The sequence below is a fragment of the Plectropomus leopardus genome, chromosome 12 (genome assembly GCF_008729295.1).
Source record: "Plectropomus leopardus isolate mb chromosome 12, YSFRI_Pleo_2.0, whole genome shotgun sequence".
Classification (NCBI taxonomy): domain Eukaryota; kingdom Metazoa; phylum Chordata; class Actinopteri; order Perciformes; family Serranidae; genus Plectropomus; species Plectropomus leopardus.
The window spans coordinates 23526892-23542533 of record NC_056474.1 but is presented as its reverse complement, the minus strand read 5'-3'; the positions used below and the strand labels follow the sequence as shown (position 1 = coordinate 23542533).

General features: G+C 39.6%; 1 protein-coding gene across 1 annotated transcript in view; it reads left to right on the top strand.

Moving 5' to 3' along the window:
• Positions 1 to 15642, top strand: part of LOC121951319 (contactin-associated protein-like 4) — a 127205-nt gene that overhangs the window by 96792 nt on the left and 14771 nt on the right. The window contains 2 exon segments of the mRNA XM_042497596.1: positions 9250 to 9489; positions 14056 to 14280. Coding sequence (XP_042353530.1) covers positions 9250 to 9489; positions 14056 to 14280 — 465 coding nt within the window.

The window sequence follows — 15642 nt, the reverse complement described above, 5'->3', positions numbered from 1 at the left end:
TGCTCCATTTTGTGCATAACAATGAAGTCATGTTAAGCTGAATAACAATTAGCAGTACTTTAAGCAAGCTTTGATAGAGCTCTGTCACAGTTTTTTGTTATGAGGAATGTAGTTGTGCACACATTGTGATTTTAGATAGAAAGATGTAGACAATAATCATGTTGAGTTCATTAACGTGCAGTTGCTGCTGTTTTGTTTTACAGAGGAGAAAGATCCAACTCATCTGCTTTCACACATGCTGAGCTGTTATTGATTAAATGCCATGAAGTGGTGCTAAATGTGGAACATGCCATCTTTAGGAACACATTCATCAACAGGGATTGTAGCACTGTATCTCCACAGCAAAACCTACCAGGGAAGTAGCGTTTAGAAATCTGTGGCAGGTAGTACAGACTTACGCCCAATCTCATTTCATGTTTTTAACCCTACCCCTTGTTCTCCTGTCCCACCTTGCCCCATGTAACAAAGTTACCAGGTGTAGCCTAATGATTGAAAACTTCCCCTATGAAATGGGACAACCCTTCAATACCGTGATTCATCATCAGTATGCTGGTATTTATGTAAACAAACACAATAAGTGTTTGCGGACATTGTGAATATGCAGTCTTTTGCAGTGGTGATTTCTCTTATGTGGGCCACATCAAGCTTTTTTTGGTTGTCAGGACGCTCACGTTGTGTTCACAACCTAAGTTTCATGCTATCAGTTAATCAAACAAATCTTTTTTTGAAAAAAAAAAAACAAACAACATTTCTTCATTACCAAGCAGCTAGCGGTTCTCTTCAGGCTAACATTTGTAGCCTGTGCTCCTACCCTGCCAGTCTGGACTAATATTTAGAGTGGTATCAAGTGCAGCAACTTCACTGCTTGATTTAAGTTAAATGTTAGATGTCCTCTGCAATGAAACGGTGACTGCATCATGGAAATATGTCCAAATGCATGACTGTCATGCATTTTGTCTGGAGTAAAAATGTAACATTGGCTAGCTAGTTAGCTGCAGAGCCATGGGTATACTAGCTATTTTTTTGTATACTTGTTATAAAGACAAGGGCCGTAGTACATTGAAATTATATTAAATTGAGATAATATAATGGTTATTGTTACTTCTTATTCTTTATTAACAAAGAAAACACATTTGTGGGCTTCTTCATCTTTTTTGCTTGTGCAGCAATCTTGTAGATCATGTCTCATAACACTCAGTTTGTAGCGCCATGCAGCCCTCACACTTGGCACTACCCCTCCATGCCAACACAAATAGGGACACCATAACCTTAGACATGAATGTTCAAAACAAAGAAGTAAGGGCAATGGGTGTATTGGGATTGGGCCTTACTGTATGTGTAACCTCAGAAAAACGCTAAAAATATTCCTTTTTCTTTATTCTTTCACATGGGCTAATCTGTTATCGGCTAAATCCTGTTGTTGATCAGCAGTATTGGATGTGCTGAGTCTAAACATCTATTCAATAGAGCTTCATCCAATGTGGACTTGGATCCAAAGACAGAGCGGTTACCAAGTCTAATCTCCTCCTACAGAGTCGTCTTCTAAAAGCAAACAAATAATCTGTTTCAAAGTCTTAAACTGCTATTAGTGAAATGCTGACCAGCACTGCTGAATATGAAAGTGCTAAGATGAGGTTTTCTGACCACTGAACAACAATTAATAGATACATAAAAGAAATAAACCATGCATCAGGGAGCAATAATAAATAGTGTACTGATGTGATTTCCTGCAGTGTCTTTAAATAATCTGCAAATGAAGCTGAACCTGTAATTGATTCATCAGACAGTCATACTATTAACCATCAGCGCACAGAGAACCTTTAATACAAACTTCATCAATACTGCAGCTGAGTTTACCTTCATCGGCTCAACACCACAATCTGAATTCTCCATGTGACCTCTCAGTAGAGCTACAGGGGGAAAATAATGAAAATTCATCATTTATTATCAGGTTTTATCATTCTGCAAATATTATGTTTGTCACTTCACATCAGTAAACACACACACACACTGTGGAGGGAAAACAACAAACGGTTATGAGATTGGATGAAGGCAGCAGCAGGGAAATCGAGGTGAATATTGATTGGCTGAATAATCTGCTCTGAACTTGCCACCATCAGCCTAAACCCATATATGTTTACCTCTGAATTATCAGTAAAGTAATAGGCCTTGCAGATTTATGTGTTTGGGATGGAAATGTGCTGGTATGTATACCCAGATTGGTTTGGTAATGGATGTTTGTAGTCCAGTGCTCTGACTTGTTTTGAGAAGACCAGAGACTTGGGCAGCATTGAGGTCGCACTCTTTGATTTGGATTCCTGTATCTGTTAGTTTGTGTGTGAGTCCTTCACAGTTTTCTTTTATAGCATCCTTGAGCAACACACTAAACCCTGAATGTTTGAAATCTGATAATAATGCACAGTTAAGCTGTGTGAGTTGCCATGAACAAAGAAGTTCTTGAGAAGCAACAACCCTGGTATTACTTGAATAGACGGATTTGTAATTTGATTGCAAATTAGGCCTCTCACAAATATTTACATACGCTCTTAAGTCCTGTTCACATGGGACTAGTATTACCTAGGGACCTTCAGTGATTTGTAATAATCGAATAAGTCACCTTTGATCTTAATCAAATCTGCATGTCCAAAATTTGTCAAGTAAAAACATTCAACATAATTTACCTACCATATTTTACCAAATACGCAAGTCATACAAATTAACATCTCTGTGATTTTGGATCGTCTTCTTCTGTCTTTTCTTTTTTAAAAGAAGTAAAAAAAAATTATAAGGCAAAATAAATAAATAATAAGTTGGAAATTATAAATAAAAGTTTTAACAACATTTTGGGTGAAAATTTGAAATGCTACATAGCATAGAAACCCACCCCACATAGAAATCAAAACTAAGTGTCTCTTCGCACATTTAATGCTTGTTTTTCCTCTTAGGGGAGGGTGAAATCAATGGTGAAAAAACCTCTACCGATCTTTTATTTTTAGGAAGTCAAAACTAAAAGACTAAAACAAGCAGTCCCACAATTTGACAACACTTTACTGCAAGGATCAAAAGTACTCATTATACTACTTAAAATTACTTGAAAAGCAATGAGCTTTATTGATTGATCTAGTTCCTCAAAACTTTGGTTAATAATGAAACACCTGCAAAATCAAAGACATCCCAATCAGCAAGAGCTTTGTGTTTTGTGTTAACTTGCAAACATTAAACTCAGATGGTGAGCGTGCTGAACCTTTCCTGGTAAATATCAACATGTTGGCATTTATCTCACAGCACCCCTTGGCTGAAAGTCCAGATGAAACAGCATTTCAAGAGTATCTAGCTTCAGTAATGTGGCATATTTCAAAGTAAACAGGACAGATAGGTGATGTAATGTTGGGAGGAATGGGATTTGATTGTTGAAAGAGGCCATGTCACGACAGTAAGACCTGGACTACTGTACTACGGTACTGTGTGCTCCATGTACAGTTAGTTGCTGATGCAGCCCACTGGAAAATTCTTTTTGCATTATCTTGAGCTCTCACAGATGCCACTTCCCTTAAAGTAAATTAACTGTAGCCAGAGGACCAGTAACCAAGGTATTTTGGAGGTACTTTTCATCACGCTACTGCATGTTCAAGTGTATAACTCAATTGTAATATGATAAGTGTATAACAAGTTATTTGATGCTATAAAAAGTGAGTTTTGCTGACATGATTGACAGCTGTGTGTGCCAATCAGTGCGCTCACAATCAGTGGACTGCTTGTGATTGGTCAGGCACGGCACGGGGATCACTTCAAATAACATCATGGAATCTGGGATATTTTGGCTGCATTTTCATACAGTGGGAGGAAACGGAGATGGGTCGTCCATCTTTTATATTTATTTGTTGGTTGGCTCTAGCTGCACAGATCGTGTTTTTTCAACAGTAACAGAACAGGTTTGGATTTCGACATAAGAATATGAAGAAATTGAATATTTTCTTCATGTATTGCTTAAATAGATGTACAGTTTTATCCAGAGATGTGATCTGAAAGGGTTAAAAAGGCATTTTTCATTTCACCTTGAATGTAAGTACAGGCTTACAGACCATCAAGCTTGACCGTGTCTCCCCCCCCCCCATTTGTAACGCCAGCTCTGGTAGTATCTAAACCCAAGATGAGATACCTTCACTCTCTACAGAGCCACAGGAGGTTTTATCACCCAGAAGAAAAACAAAACTTGATCTGTTTAAGCAAATGTTTCCACTTCTGTGTTAGGGGCTTTGTACGTGACAGTTTACTCTGCAGGATTGCTATGCACATATACAATATCTTAGTGTGTGCAGCTATTCATGAGCACACAATCCCTCCCCACAGACATGCCGTATTGTAAACGCAGAGTATTGAGTTATTTGGATTCAGAAGCCTCAGCACTGGCGTGTCTAAATTCATGAACCATCGTACCACACAAAATGTATTTATGAGTCTTGATTTGTAAAGCAAACTGTTCCATTGTTTGAATTATAAGCCGCTGTGTTCGATTGTTAAAAGTCATAAGCCATATCTCAATGTACACACTGTATTTATGAGCCATAATCCTACACTGCTTTATAAGGTAGTGAATCCCATTGTTTTGATTAATAAGCCGTGTTATTGCGTCGCAGTGGTTTATAATCCAGAGCATTGTTCATTTTCCAATTCCTTTACTGCTGTTTATATTGTGCCAAAAATCCATACGCAGCAGTTTTGAGTGAGCTCAGCAGTTAATGCAGAAATCACTTCCTTTGTGAGGGTTTAGAAGCAATTATTTTGCCTTGTTTGGAGAGTTAAGCTTTTGTAAATTTGTACTGCATTGCTGTGTAGCAACCGATGTTCTCGGCACAGAGTTTACTCCTCTCCGCTGTGTGTAGATGAGGCACCCTCCTGTACAAGGATTCCTTTGATATTCGCTTCACATATCCCTCATAATACAGCAGTGTTGACATTAGATCATCCTGTAGTATATAATGTAAGCTGTGCCCTGACAAGTAAAGGTTAGCTGGTAATCTATGTTGACTTCTTTTTTTCCTCTAATAATCTTTGCACAGGAACAAAACACAGTTTACTTGCGTAGTTTTTTGAAAACCTGCTGTGTCAAGGTTTTTTGTTTATCCATATGACAGTAGCTACATCAAATGGAAACAGTTTTGGGACTGGTATCTATGTGGTATAGAGCAGAGCATTTCAACTCCTAGACCGTGGACTGGGACTGGTTATCTGGACATTTGCTACCAGTCTGTGAGGAAACTTAGGCCTTGTCCAGACTGCCAACCAAAATCTGTTTGTTTATTTTTTTTCCATATCCAGATTGATTTAAGAAAGTCTGGACAGTGACAGATCAAAAAATATGATTTGGATGTGATTTGAAATGCAAAACTTCTGAAGATGCGTTTTTGTCCGGATTCTCTGCCCACTCAAATAGGATTTTAAAGCTTTTTTTTTTTTTTTTTACGTCACTCGCATTGCAACACACGACATTGTCACAACCAAAATGATAGAAATACTGAGCAGAATCCATGCTGCTGCTAGCTGAGCATGATGGAGGAAACATGGAGAGCAACAGTCATTGGACAAATAACTGCGACTTGACAGCACAATTATTTCATGGTTGAAATGATGTACCGTGGTTGGTTATATCTAGTCCCAAATCCGACCAGATTTCTTGCAAAAAAAAATGTGCAGACACTCTGTGTTTAAGATGTGATTTGAAAAAACAAATATTTTATGCCTACGGCCCTCGTATAGCCAATATGATTTTGCAACAAATACTGGAAAATTACAGATTTTAACCTTATAGGCTATTATATGTTTTTTCACTACATCAGTCGTATGTTCATAACTATGTGGTAAGTTAAAACAATACATTTTCCTGGTTAGTTTTAGGAAAAAAGCATCATGTTTTGGCTTAAAATGTGTATGTTTGTTGCTAAGGTCACATAACATTCGCTGAGAGGTCTTTCTGAATTTTGTTTAGTTAGTAACCACGGTTAAAAACAGACCAAATACAGATTTGGCTTCCTTTTTATGCTAATCTTTTTCTTTTTCTTGCGCACTCTTCTTTCTTCTTTTTCTTCTCTTCATTTGTTACATTCAACATTGATCAAGTTGTATGCTGTGACAATAAATAGTTACTTCATGTCTGAACCAAAAGTTATATAATAGAATAGATAGATATAACAGATTTCGAGTGGCCCTTTCTAACTTTATCTTACATGGTTAGCATTGTCAATATGAAACTGTCTGTGTTGCAAAGGTTGAGAACTCTTGCTTTCACAAATCCTTCATATCTCAGTGGAGACCTTGTATGTAAATCTTGTGTTATTTTATTTATATTTTTTATATGCAGATACTGAATGCTCTTTTTCAGTGTGCAGCGTCAGCAAACCACACTGTACTGTACATACACAGTCTTCGATCACTGGTTTGATCTCTATTTCACAGATCATCCCATACTGTTTTATCTCTACTATCAGGCAATATCATGATTTCATGTTGAGACTTTGATTCTCTTATCTAAGCTGAGGCTGTACTGTTGGATATGTAGTTTAATCTCTCACAGCTCCCGAGGTTTGGATTTACTCTTTCCACGTTTTGCTTTCCAAGTGTGATGTGGAGACTTGTGCATGCATCACCTTTGATGATTACTTTGATAGTAATTGTTTTCCTCTCTCAGGTGTTCTCATGTGCATCAGTACACACTGTGCAGATTTCATGTTGAGACACCAGAGGCTACACTCTTTGGTCAGAGGTGGAGTTATCTGCATTTGGATTCTTTGATGTTATCTTTGATCACCACGTTGTTACGCTCTTTTAAGTGTTTCCTCTAAATAGTGTGTCTATTTGATGTACAAAGAGCGTAATCCATGTTGGAGCTGGAGAACAGAGGGATGTTTAAAACCCTCAGCACTCTGATAACCTTTCCTCTCCTCTGTTTTGTTACTTTGATCGAAGGTGGTGGTCCTCAGGGATCTGTCCTTGGGCCCTGTTGGAATCACAACGTGTATGCATATTGCCATGTTAACCTGTCTGCCAATGTGAGAGTTTTCCTTTGTTTTTGCATTAACTATGAAAAAAAAAGTTATTCTGAGAGTCTGAGGAAAAGTCTCTTTACTTTCAATATAGACAGTGTAAAGCAGCAGTTGGTGCATTTCCAAGCTTTAAATGGAGATTTAACCTCTGGTTGAAAAATCACGAAAGGGGGGTGAAATATCTCATATCTACAAAATAAAATGTTCAAAAGCTGTCGTCCTATGGGCTTAAAAACCTAAAAAGAGAAGTCATGACTCATAGTTCAGTGGGTAACAGCCAAGCACAACACTGAGTTCAGATCTTTCAGCTTTCAGATCCTAGGTCAGTTTTAGCCAAAAATGAGGGAGAATTCTGTTCTCATTGACATTGTGAATGTCAGACATTTGGTCTCATACTGAATTGGTGACAGAAATCTTGGGGATCAACCTTGACACCATGCTGATTGTTTAGATCATCTGTGCAGCCGTGTTAAAGATGTGTGTGAAGCATCCATGATTTCACAGACAATAATATAAATTGGCATACAGCTGTGAGAGGATAATTATAGCTGTAACATAACAAACTGAATTATTTTTCTGAAAACTAGGTGTAATAACTGGGTTACACATTCTGTGATGGTGACACTGAGAGCAATGTGCATTCCCATGAGTGCTATAATCATCAAGTAAGGTCATATTATCAATGTGCATGTGACTGCAGTCAGTGTGCCATTGATGATTATTTAAACATTTCCAACTCCAAGCACATTAGTTTATTATTTTTAAATTCGAGTAATTTACAGTTTCCTGAATCTTAATACTTACATGTTGAACAATGACTTTCAGTGGACTTAATAAGAGTTTTAAAAAATGACTCATTGAGCTGTGTTGGAGGAAATGTTGAGGCAAGTTTCATATCCTGTGTTGATTTGCTGGTTCAATAATTCATGCGAGGCAACTCAGAGCAGAGATGGGAGGCCTAGAGGAGAGTCTAACAGAGCTCTGTGATTTATTGGTGTGAAAAGCTGATGCTGCTGCTGAACAATAGGAAGTTGTCAGCTTCAAACTGTGGGAGCAAAGAGCTGCCAAGTGTGCGCTCTCAACACAATGAGATCTTCAATCTGTGATCTTTGCAGGAATGAGAGGTTGTCCTGTTTGAAGCTAGCGAACAGTAGGTGACCATGTTACATCACAGAGAGAATGCACGATGCTGAATGCAGAGTTTGATCTTTTGTAGCTTAGTGTTGAACAATAAAGTGAGCTGTATGTCCTGTTCGACAGGCAATCAGCCACTTATCCCGTGAGCAGCCAGCATGGCATTAGGCAGACGGACAGCTGATGAAACTTATATCCCGACTCAGTTTTCCACCTACGGATTGTTGCCTCATTGCTGTGTCATCATTGTGTCATTTCATAAGAACAGTGTTGACAGTTTGGAGCTTCTGGGGGAGCAGAGGCAACATGCAGATCTGCTGTAGATGACGGGAGGAAGACAAATGAAAAACTAGGGAGAAAAAAAAAAACAGACTTGTCAAAAAACAGACAAGTCTTTTAAAGTAGATCCTTGACTAAAGACAAGAATACTTGTCACCGCTCTGTAGGGCTGGATCATACTGTTAGAAGCTTACTTTACATCATTGACATTCATTCATCCTTGTATTTCTGCATAGTTGCAGACTCACTTAGATTATAGATTAGATGACTCAGATTACACTTGTGGCTGACTGTCTCCAACTCATGTGATTCAAACATTTTCAATAACTCCAGATTGTTGTGAAGTTCAAAAGTCAAAATTTATATAAAAAGAGAGATGCAATAATTTCCAAAATTTGCAATATGTTATTTATGTGATAAATATTCTACTTAAATCAATATTTGTTGTTTCAAAAACAATATTTTCACTGTGGCCAAAAAACTGTTCTATGGCTTGCCGCACACAAAGGGAAGCACACGTGTATTAATCAGGCAGTCTTACAACAATGTAACAGCACCATCTATTTGTTTAAGAAAGTTAATGTAAAAAAGAAAGAAAATAAAATAAAAAGACTGGTTCATTTAATCTGATGAATCACTTTATTGATATTGATAATTTTGTTCAAGGTAATGATGTCATTAACCAGATGACAGACAAAAAGTTTGAAAAATGCCAATCAGTAAATCCCTACCTTTTTGGTGTGGGAGTGCTTCTTAAATGTAATACTACTGTCATGCACTGCTTTAATGTTTTCAGGAGGCACAGCATCCAGGCAGAAGGGCTTTCGGGGCTGTATTCGCTCCCTGCAGCTGAACGGCGTCACTCTGGACTTGGAGGAGAGAGCGAAGATCACACCCGGCGTTCGACCCGGCTGCCCGGGTCACTGCAGCAGCTACGGCTCGCTGTGCCAGAACCAGGGCCGCTGTGTAGAGAGAGCCAACGGCTTCCACTGTGACTGCAGCCTGTCAGCGTACACTGGAGTCTTCTGCCACACAGGTACTCACATACTGACCCACATACATTTCCTGTGATTAGAGACTTAAGTGACTCTACCAGCTACTTTGGTAGAAAAGCTTTTTTTTTTTTACTCTTTGGTTACAAGATGCTTGATTTTTATACTTGCTATAGTTGTTCTATCTGTCTGCCACTTTCTGCTAAGAAGTTAGCATACAGTGAATATGCCATAACACCAAAAGACTGAGTTAAAGATGCTAAAATTCTCTGAAGAGCTACAGAGTTTGTGACAAGCCCAATGGGTCGATGAGTTTCAGTATCATTTAAGGCAAATTTTGGTGAGAATATGAACATTTTGAAAATACTGAAAGTGGAGACATGTTTATGCCGCATAAGTGGTTTGAGAAGTTTCAGTATTCTGAAACATTTTTAAAGCAATCTCAGTTTCCAAGTTTTCTTTTATAGTAATGTGGATGAATTTCAGTGGTGATAACTTTTCAGAACATTGAAACTTCGCAAACCACTTATGCAGGATAAATATCTGCTTTCAGTATAACTCAAAATGTTGCTGATATTGTTGCCAAAATACAAACTTCCATTTTAATTCAATATGTTGTATTTTGTTGTATTTGTATTTTGTATGTGCCTCCTGCTCTTACATCAGCCAAAATCCCTTTGTCCTCAATCATTCATTTCCTAAACCTGGCAAACACACTGCTGGGTAATCCTTTGATATGAACTTTCACTCAACTTTCACTCCCAGGTCCCAACTTGATGCTAAACACAGTCTTGCATGGAGATCTGCTGAGAGGTTACAGTATACACTCAGCCATATTTTTACAGAAATATACCTGTGGACAGATTGAGTTTATGGATGAACGGCAGAGAGGTGGATACAGGAGTGATTTGAGAAAGATTCCTCAGACATTTTATTGATTTTATTTAGCAGACCAAAAACAACCTTAGAAGACAAGACTACATACTTTTTAAAGCCTTAAAATGGAAAAGTATTTGATACTTACAAGTTGGATTTTGGGTTGAGTAAACCTTCAAGGGTGCCACCTGCCCAAACATCCCTGTAGAAGAACTGTCTGTCAGTCCATTTTACATTAGCATGCTGCATGGTGTCACTTCATGCCTTCATCCTCTCCCTCTTTTGCTGTATTTTGCTGTAGTTTTCTCATTATGTATCTCAGCAGCTAGGGTTGAAGCTGTTTTGATGTTTTGTGTCAGCTTGTAGTTCTTTAAGGTTGTAAAGTTTTGCAAAACTTTTTCTGAGCACAGTTTTGAACTTCTGCTTCAGAAGTCTAACTTCTAAAGAGCATATGGACAGTCATAGTATAATGAATTCTCTTAGCTCATATGGAAAAACAAACAACATTGTGAGTATTGAAAGTCTCCATGTGTGGGTTTTTATATGCTAATGTGTAAAGGTTAAGGATCTGTTTTATTTCAGCTAACTTTTTACTCCACTGAATATTTGGCAAAAAAATACTCAGCTACCACACAACATAACACAAAGGTTTACTGCCAATAGTTTCAGTTTGATGTGTTGGAGTCTATTTGAGTTTGTTTGATCTGTAATAATGCGTCATCACATTGACCTTTATGCCTTCCATGTGTTCAGCAACTGAAGTGAGTTCAGCCATATCTGCAACTCGTCTGTCCTCCCACTAAATTTTGATATCTACTGATATCTGCCTCGTCATGCTGAGTCAGAATGAAGGATCATTTTTTATGTCTTTGTGTGTCACAGTGACACTCTCTAGCTGTGTTTAATATTTCAAAGTTCTACTGTTTACTCTTTGAAAATTACTGCAAGGTCTCAACAGTTCTAAGGATTTTTTTTCTTTCTTTGACAGCTCTTTGCAGATATTTTGAGGACATCTTTTTATTCTCTTGCTAACTAATCAGACATGCAGGGTTGTTCTGACGCCTCCCTTTGAAGTTAATTAAACTCTTGAAATTCTGTAAGGAGAGTCTAATTATATTTTTTGTACTGTGCCCTTGAAGTTGATCATTCGTTTACTGGGTAAAAAAACATCCTGTGAAATGCAGTAAACCATAAATTTCAATGTTTCAAAAGTAGAATTTTGTTAATGTTGTTAGAATTTTGTTCATGTGGGATTAAAAACTTCATGAGGACATTGGACATTCGCCAGTACTGAATTAAGCTGAAACACTTTTACCAATGTTTCTCAAATAAGATTCGGGTACCGCTAGAGATTCTCTGGAGTACTGCAGGAGGTACATGAGATTTAACAACACAAAAGTTTAATTTAAAAAATATCAGTCAAGAATGATTCCTAAAACAATTATACTACAGAAAGTTTAATAGAAAAATGTAAATTTAAATTCAGTGAACAACATTTTACCTTTAATCATCCTATTTTCAATGCCATTGTTCACTCCAGTAAAGAACTGCAACAAATTCAGTCACCCTTATGTTAATATTTGTTCACTATATGTTGTTACCAAAAATGTTTTACGCTGGTCAGGGGGCACTAAGCATCCAAAATAGTTCTAAGGGGGTACATTATAATGCCTCCATACTGGCAATAGCTGTGGCCAGACGCATTATGTTTTCAGGTTGTCCGTTTGTCTGTCCGCCTGTCCGTACATCCATCCATCCGTCCATCTGTCCCGTTCTCGTGTACACGATATCTCAAGAACATCTTGAGGGGAGTTTTTCAACTTTGGCACAAGCGTCTACTTTGACTTAAGAATGAATTGATTAGAGTGTTGGTGGTCAGGTCAGGGTCACTGTGACCTCATGTTTTTGACCATAACTAGTTCACACTCTAATTATGACTACATTTCAAACAAATTTACAATATGATAAAATGATGAAGTGATAGCTTTTTATACCCTAAAAGGCCAAAGGTCTACTAAACGGTGACATTTTAATATTCTGCAAAAACTTTTTTCTGGCCATTATTTAATGGTCGTGGAACTGTGGACCAGCTCTGGACCCTTGGCAGGATCCTTGAGGGTGCTTGGGAGTTTGCCCAACCAGTCCACATGTGCTTTGTGGACTTGGAGAAGGCATTCGACCGTGTCCCTCGGGGAGTCCTGTGGGGGGTTCTCCGGGAATATGGGGTTTCGGACTCCCTGATACGGGCTGTCCGTTCCCTGTATGACCGGTGCCGGAGCTTGGTCCGCATTGCCGGCAGTAAGTCGAACTCGTTTCCGGTGAGGGTTGGACTCCGCCAGGGCTGCCCTTTGTCACCGATTCTGTTCATAACTTTTATGGACAGAATTTCTAGGCGCAGCCAGGGTGTTGAGGGGGTCCGGTTTGGTGACCTCAGGATTAGGTCTCTGCTCTTTGCAGATGATGTGGTCCTGTTGGCTTCATCGGGCCGCGACCTTCAGCTCTCACTGGATCGGTTCGCAGCCGAGTGTGAAGCGGCTGGAATGAAAATCAGCACCTCCAAATCCGAGACCCATGGTTCTCAGCCGGAAAAGGGTGGCGTGCCCCCTCCGGATCGGGGATGAAGTCCTGCCCCAAGTGGAGGAGTTTAAGTACCTCGGGGTCTTGTTCACGAGTGAGGGAAGGATGGAACGGGAGATCGACAGGCGGATCGGTGCGGCGTCTGCAGTAATGCGGACTCTGCACCGGTCTGTCTTGGTGAAGAGGGAGCTGAGCCGAAAGGCAAGCTCTCGATTTACCAGTCGATCTTCGTTCCTACCCTCACCTATGGTCACGAGCTTTGGGTAGTGACCGAAAGAACTAGATCGCGGGTACAAGCGGCCGAAATGAGTTTCCTCCGTAGGGTGGCTGGGCTCTCCCTTAGGGATAGGGTGAGAAGCTCGGTCATCCGGGAGGAGCTCGGAGTAGAGCCGCTGCTCCTCCGCATTGAGAAGAGCCAGATGAGGTGGCTCGGGCATCTAATTAGGATGCCTCCAGGACGCCTCCCTGGTGAGGTGTTCAGGGCACGTCCCACCGGTAGGAGGCCCCGGGGAAGACCCAGGACACGCTGGAGAGACTACGTCTCTCAGCTGGCCTGGGAACGCCTCGGGGTCCCCCGGGAAGAGCTGGATGAAGTGGCCGGGGAGAGGGAAGTCTGGGTTTCCCTGCTTAGGCTGCTGCCCCCGCGACCCGACCCCGGATAAGCAGAAGAAAATGGATGGATGGATGGATTATTTAATGCTTAACTTAACTGGTTCAAGGTCTACAATCACAGAGCGGTGTTTCTAGTTGAAAAGGAGTAAGACATACAGTTGAGAAAACATAAATTAAAATTTATTGTAATAGTAAAATAATTGATGTGATCTGACAAAAAAGAAATTTGTTGCTTTTGAAATTCAAATTCATTTTAAAGTCATCACTCTGGGTTTTTAGCAATCACATAAGTAACTTAAAATATAAATATGTTTATAATAATAATAACTGGTGAACTGCCCCATGGCAAGAGTCTAAGGACTATTTATTAATATTGTCATTTGATATTGCTATCTGTTAAGTCCTGGTGAATGCTGGAACTTCCTTTTGAAGGAATTATGAAATTTAATAAAGCCTCATGTTATGAGTTCAATTTTCCCAACTCCAAAGGGTATATCATTCATTATTTACGCATCAGCAATAAATCAACTATATTCTTCCTCCAGAGGTGTCGGCCAGCTTCAAGTCAGGGACGTCAATCAGCTACACCTTCAAGGAGCCGTACGAGTTGAGTAGGAACAGCAGCGCCCGGCCGTCCTCAATGTACTCGGACATGACGCTGAGAGGGGAGAACATCTCCCTGAGCTTCAGGACCAACCAGAGTCCCGCTTTGCTGCTCTACGTCAGCTCCTACTACAGAGAGTACCTGGCCCTGCTCATCAACAAGCACGGTGAGGAGGCTTTTATTTTGAAGGAGTTTGTTTATGTGGCAGATGCTGAAGCTTGAGGAGTTCTTTTGATGTACATTTTCCTCATTTTTAATGGGCTCCTCCCCAGTTTTTTTTTTCTCCTTCATGGGTTTCATTTATTTGAATGCGTTTTGAACAAGAGTATTCAAACTTGAGGGTAAGATGTTTGCACTGAAGTCTCTCATCCTCTTTATCTGCAAGTTTCTTTTCAATACAATGCCAAATCTCATTCTTACCTCTAACTACTCCTCTTTGCTTTGCCTAGTTTTCTCTTTTATTCTCTGTTTTTGTTCTCTCCCCTTGTTTTTATCCACATTATTCAAACCTTGGAGATTACAAGTCTATTGAAGAGAGTTTCCTTTCTGCCTCTCTCTGTCTTCCTCCCTCAACTTTTTTCAATTACTTTTCTCTGTTGGCGTCTCCTCCCACCCTCTCATCTCACCTCTCCTCCCGTCTTCCTCTCATTTCTGTCATCTTCTCCTGATATCGACCTCTCCTGCTTTCCTTCCTCCTTCCTCTCTCCTCCTCCTCATTCTCTGCTGTGCTCTGAAGCTCTACCAGATCAGGATCTGTCAGATCTTTCCTCTCTCCGGATTCACCCCATCAGCCTCTGCTGCTTTTTAATCCATCCAGCCTGGCAGGCTACTATGTTTTGTCTCAGGCTGGAAAAAAAAGTCTTCTCACTCAGATCTGATTAGTGATGCTGAGGGGATAAAATTTTGGTGGGCTGTTAATGGGTGGCAGGTCAGTATGCCGCTGAATAAAACAGCAGAAAACTTGCTGATGTGTTTTATAAACTTTTCTGTAAAATAATTATGTTTGGCTTTTAAGAGTAGTAGGAGGCACTTTGTGTTTTAAAATTACATTTTCAGCATCAAGTAGTTGAATAAAATTGGCACTTTGCTGCCAGATTAGCTGTAAATGGATTTTTTTTCTGGTGTTAATGACTCAGAGAAAGCTGATGGACAGCAGGGCATTAAGGGTTTCATGCTGACCGTGGAGTTGTCAGGTAAATGCACTTAAACTGAAGTGTCCTATTAAATCCCTGAGAGCTTTCTCTTATTTGCCCTGAGATGGCTCATTTCTTCCTACCTCCTCAGCCCAAACACAAGCTCTCTACTTAAGGCATCTTAAAGCATAAATGTGTTATCAGAGCAGCAGCAGGTAGCTGGAGGTCCTCCTACAACTGCTAATTATTCCTTCACATTCCCTCATTGGAAAGTCAGGTAGTGAGCTGTATTTTTGAGGCTTTGATTTCTGATTTTTTATGTGTATTTACACTTTAATAAAATTAAATCTTTTGAAGGACAAACTTCTCCTTTGATAATGTTGTGAATACTAGGA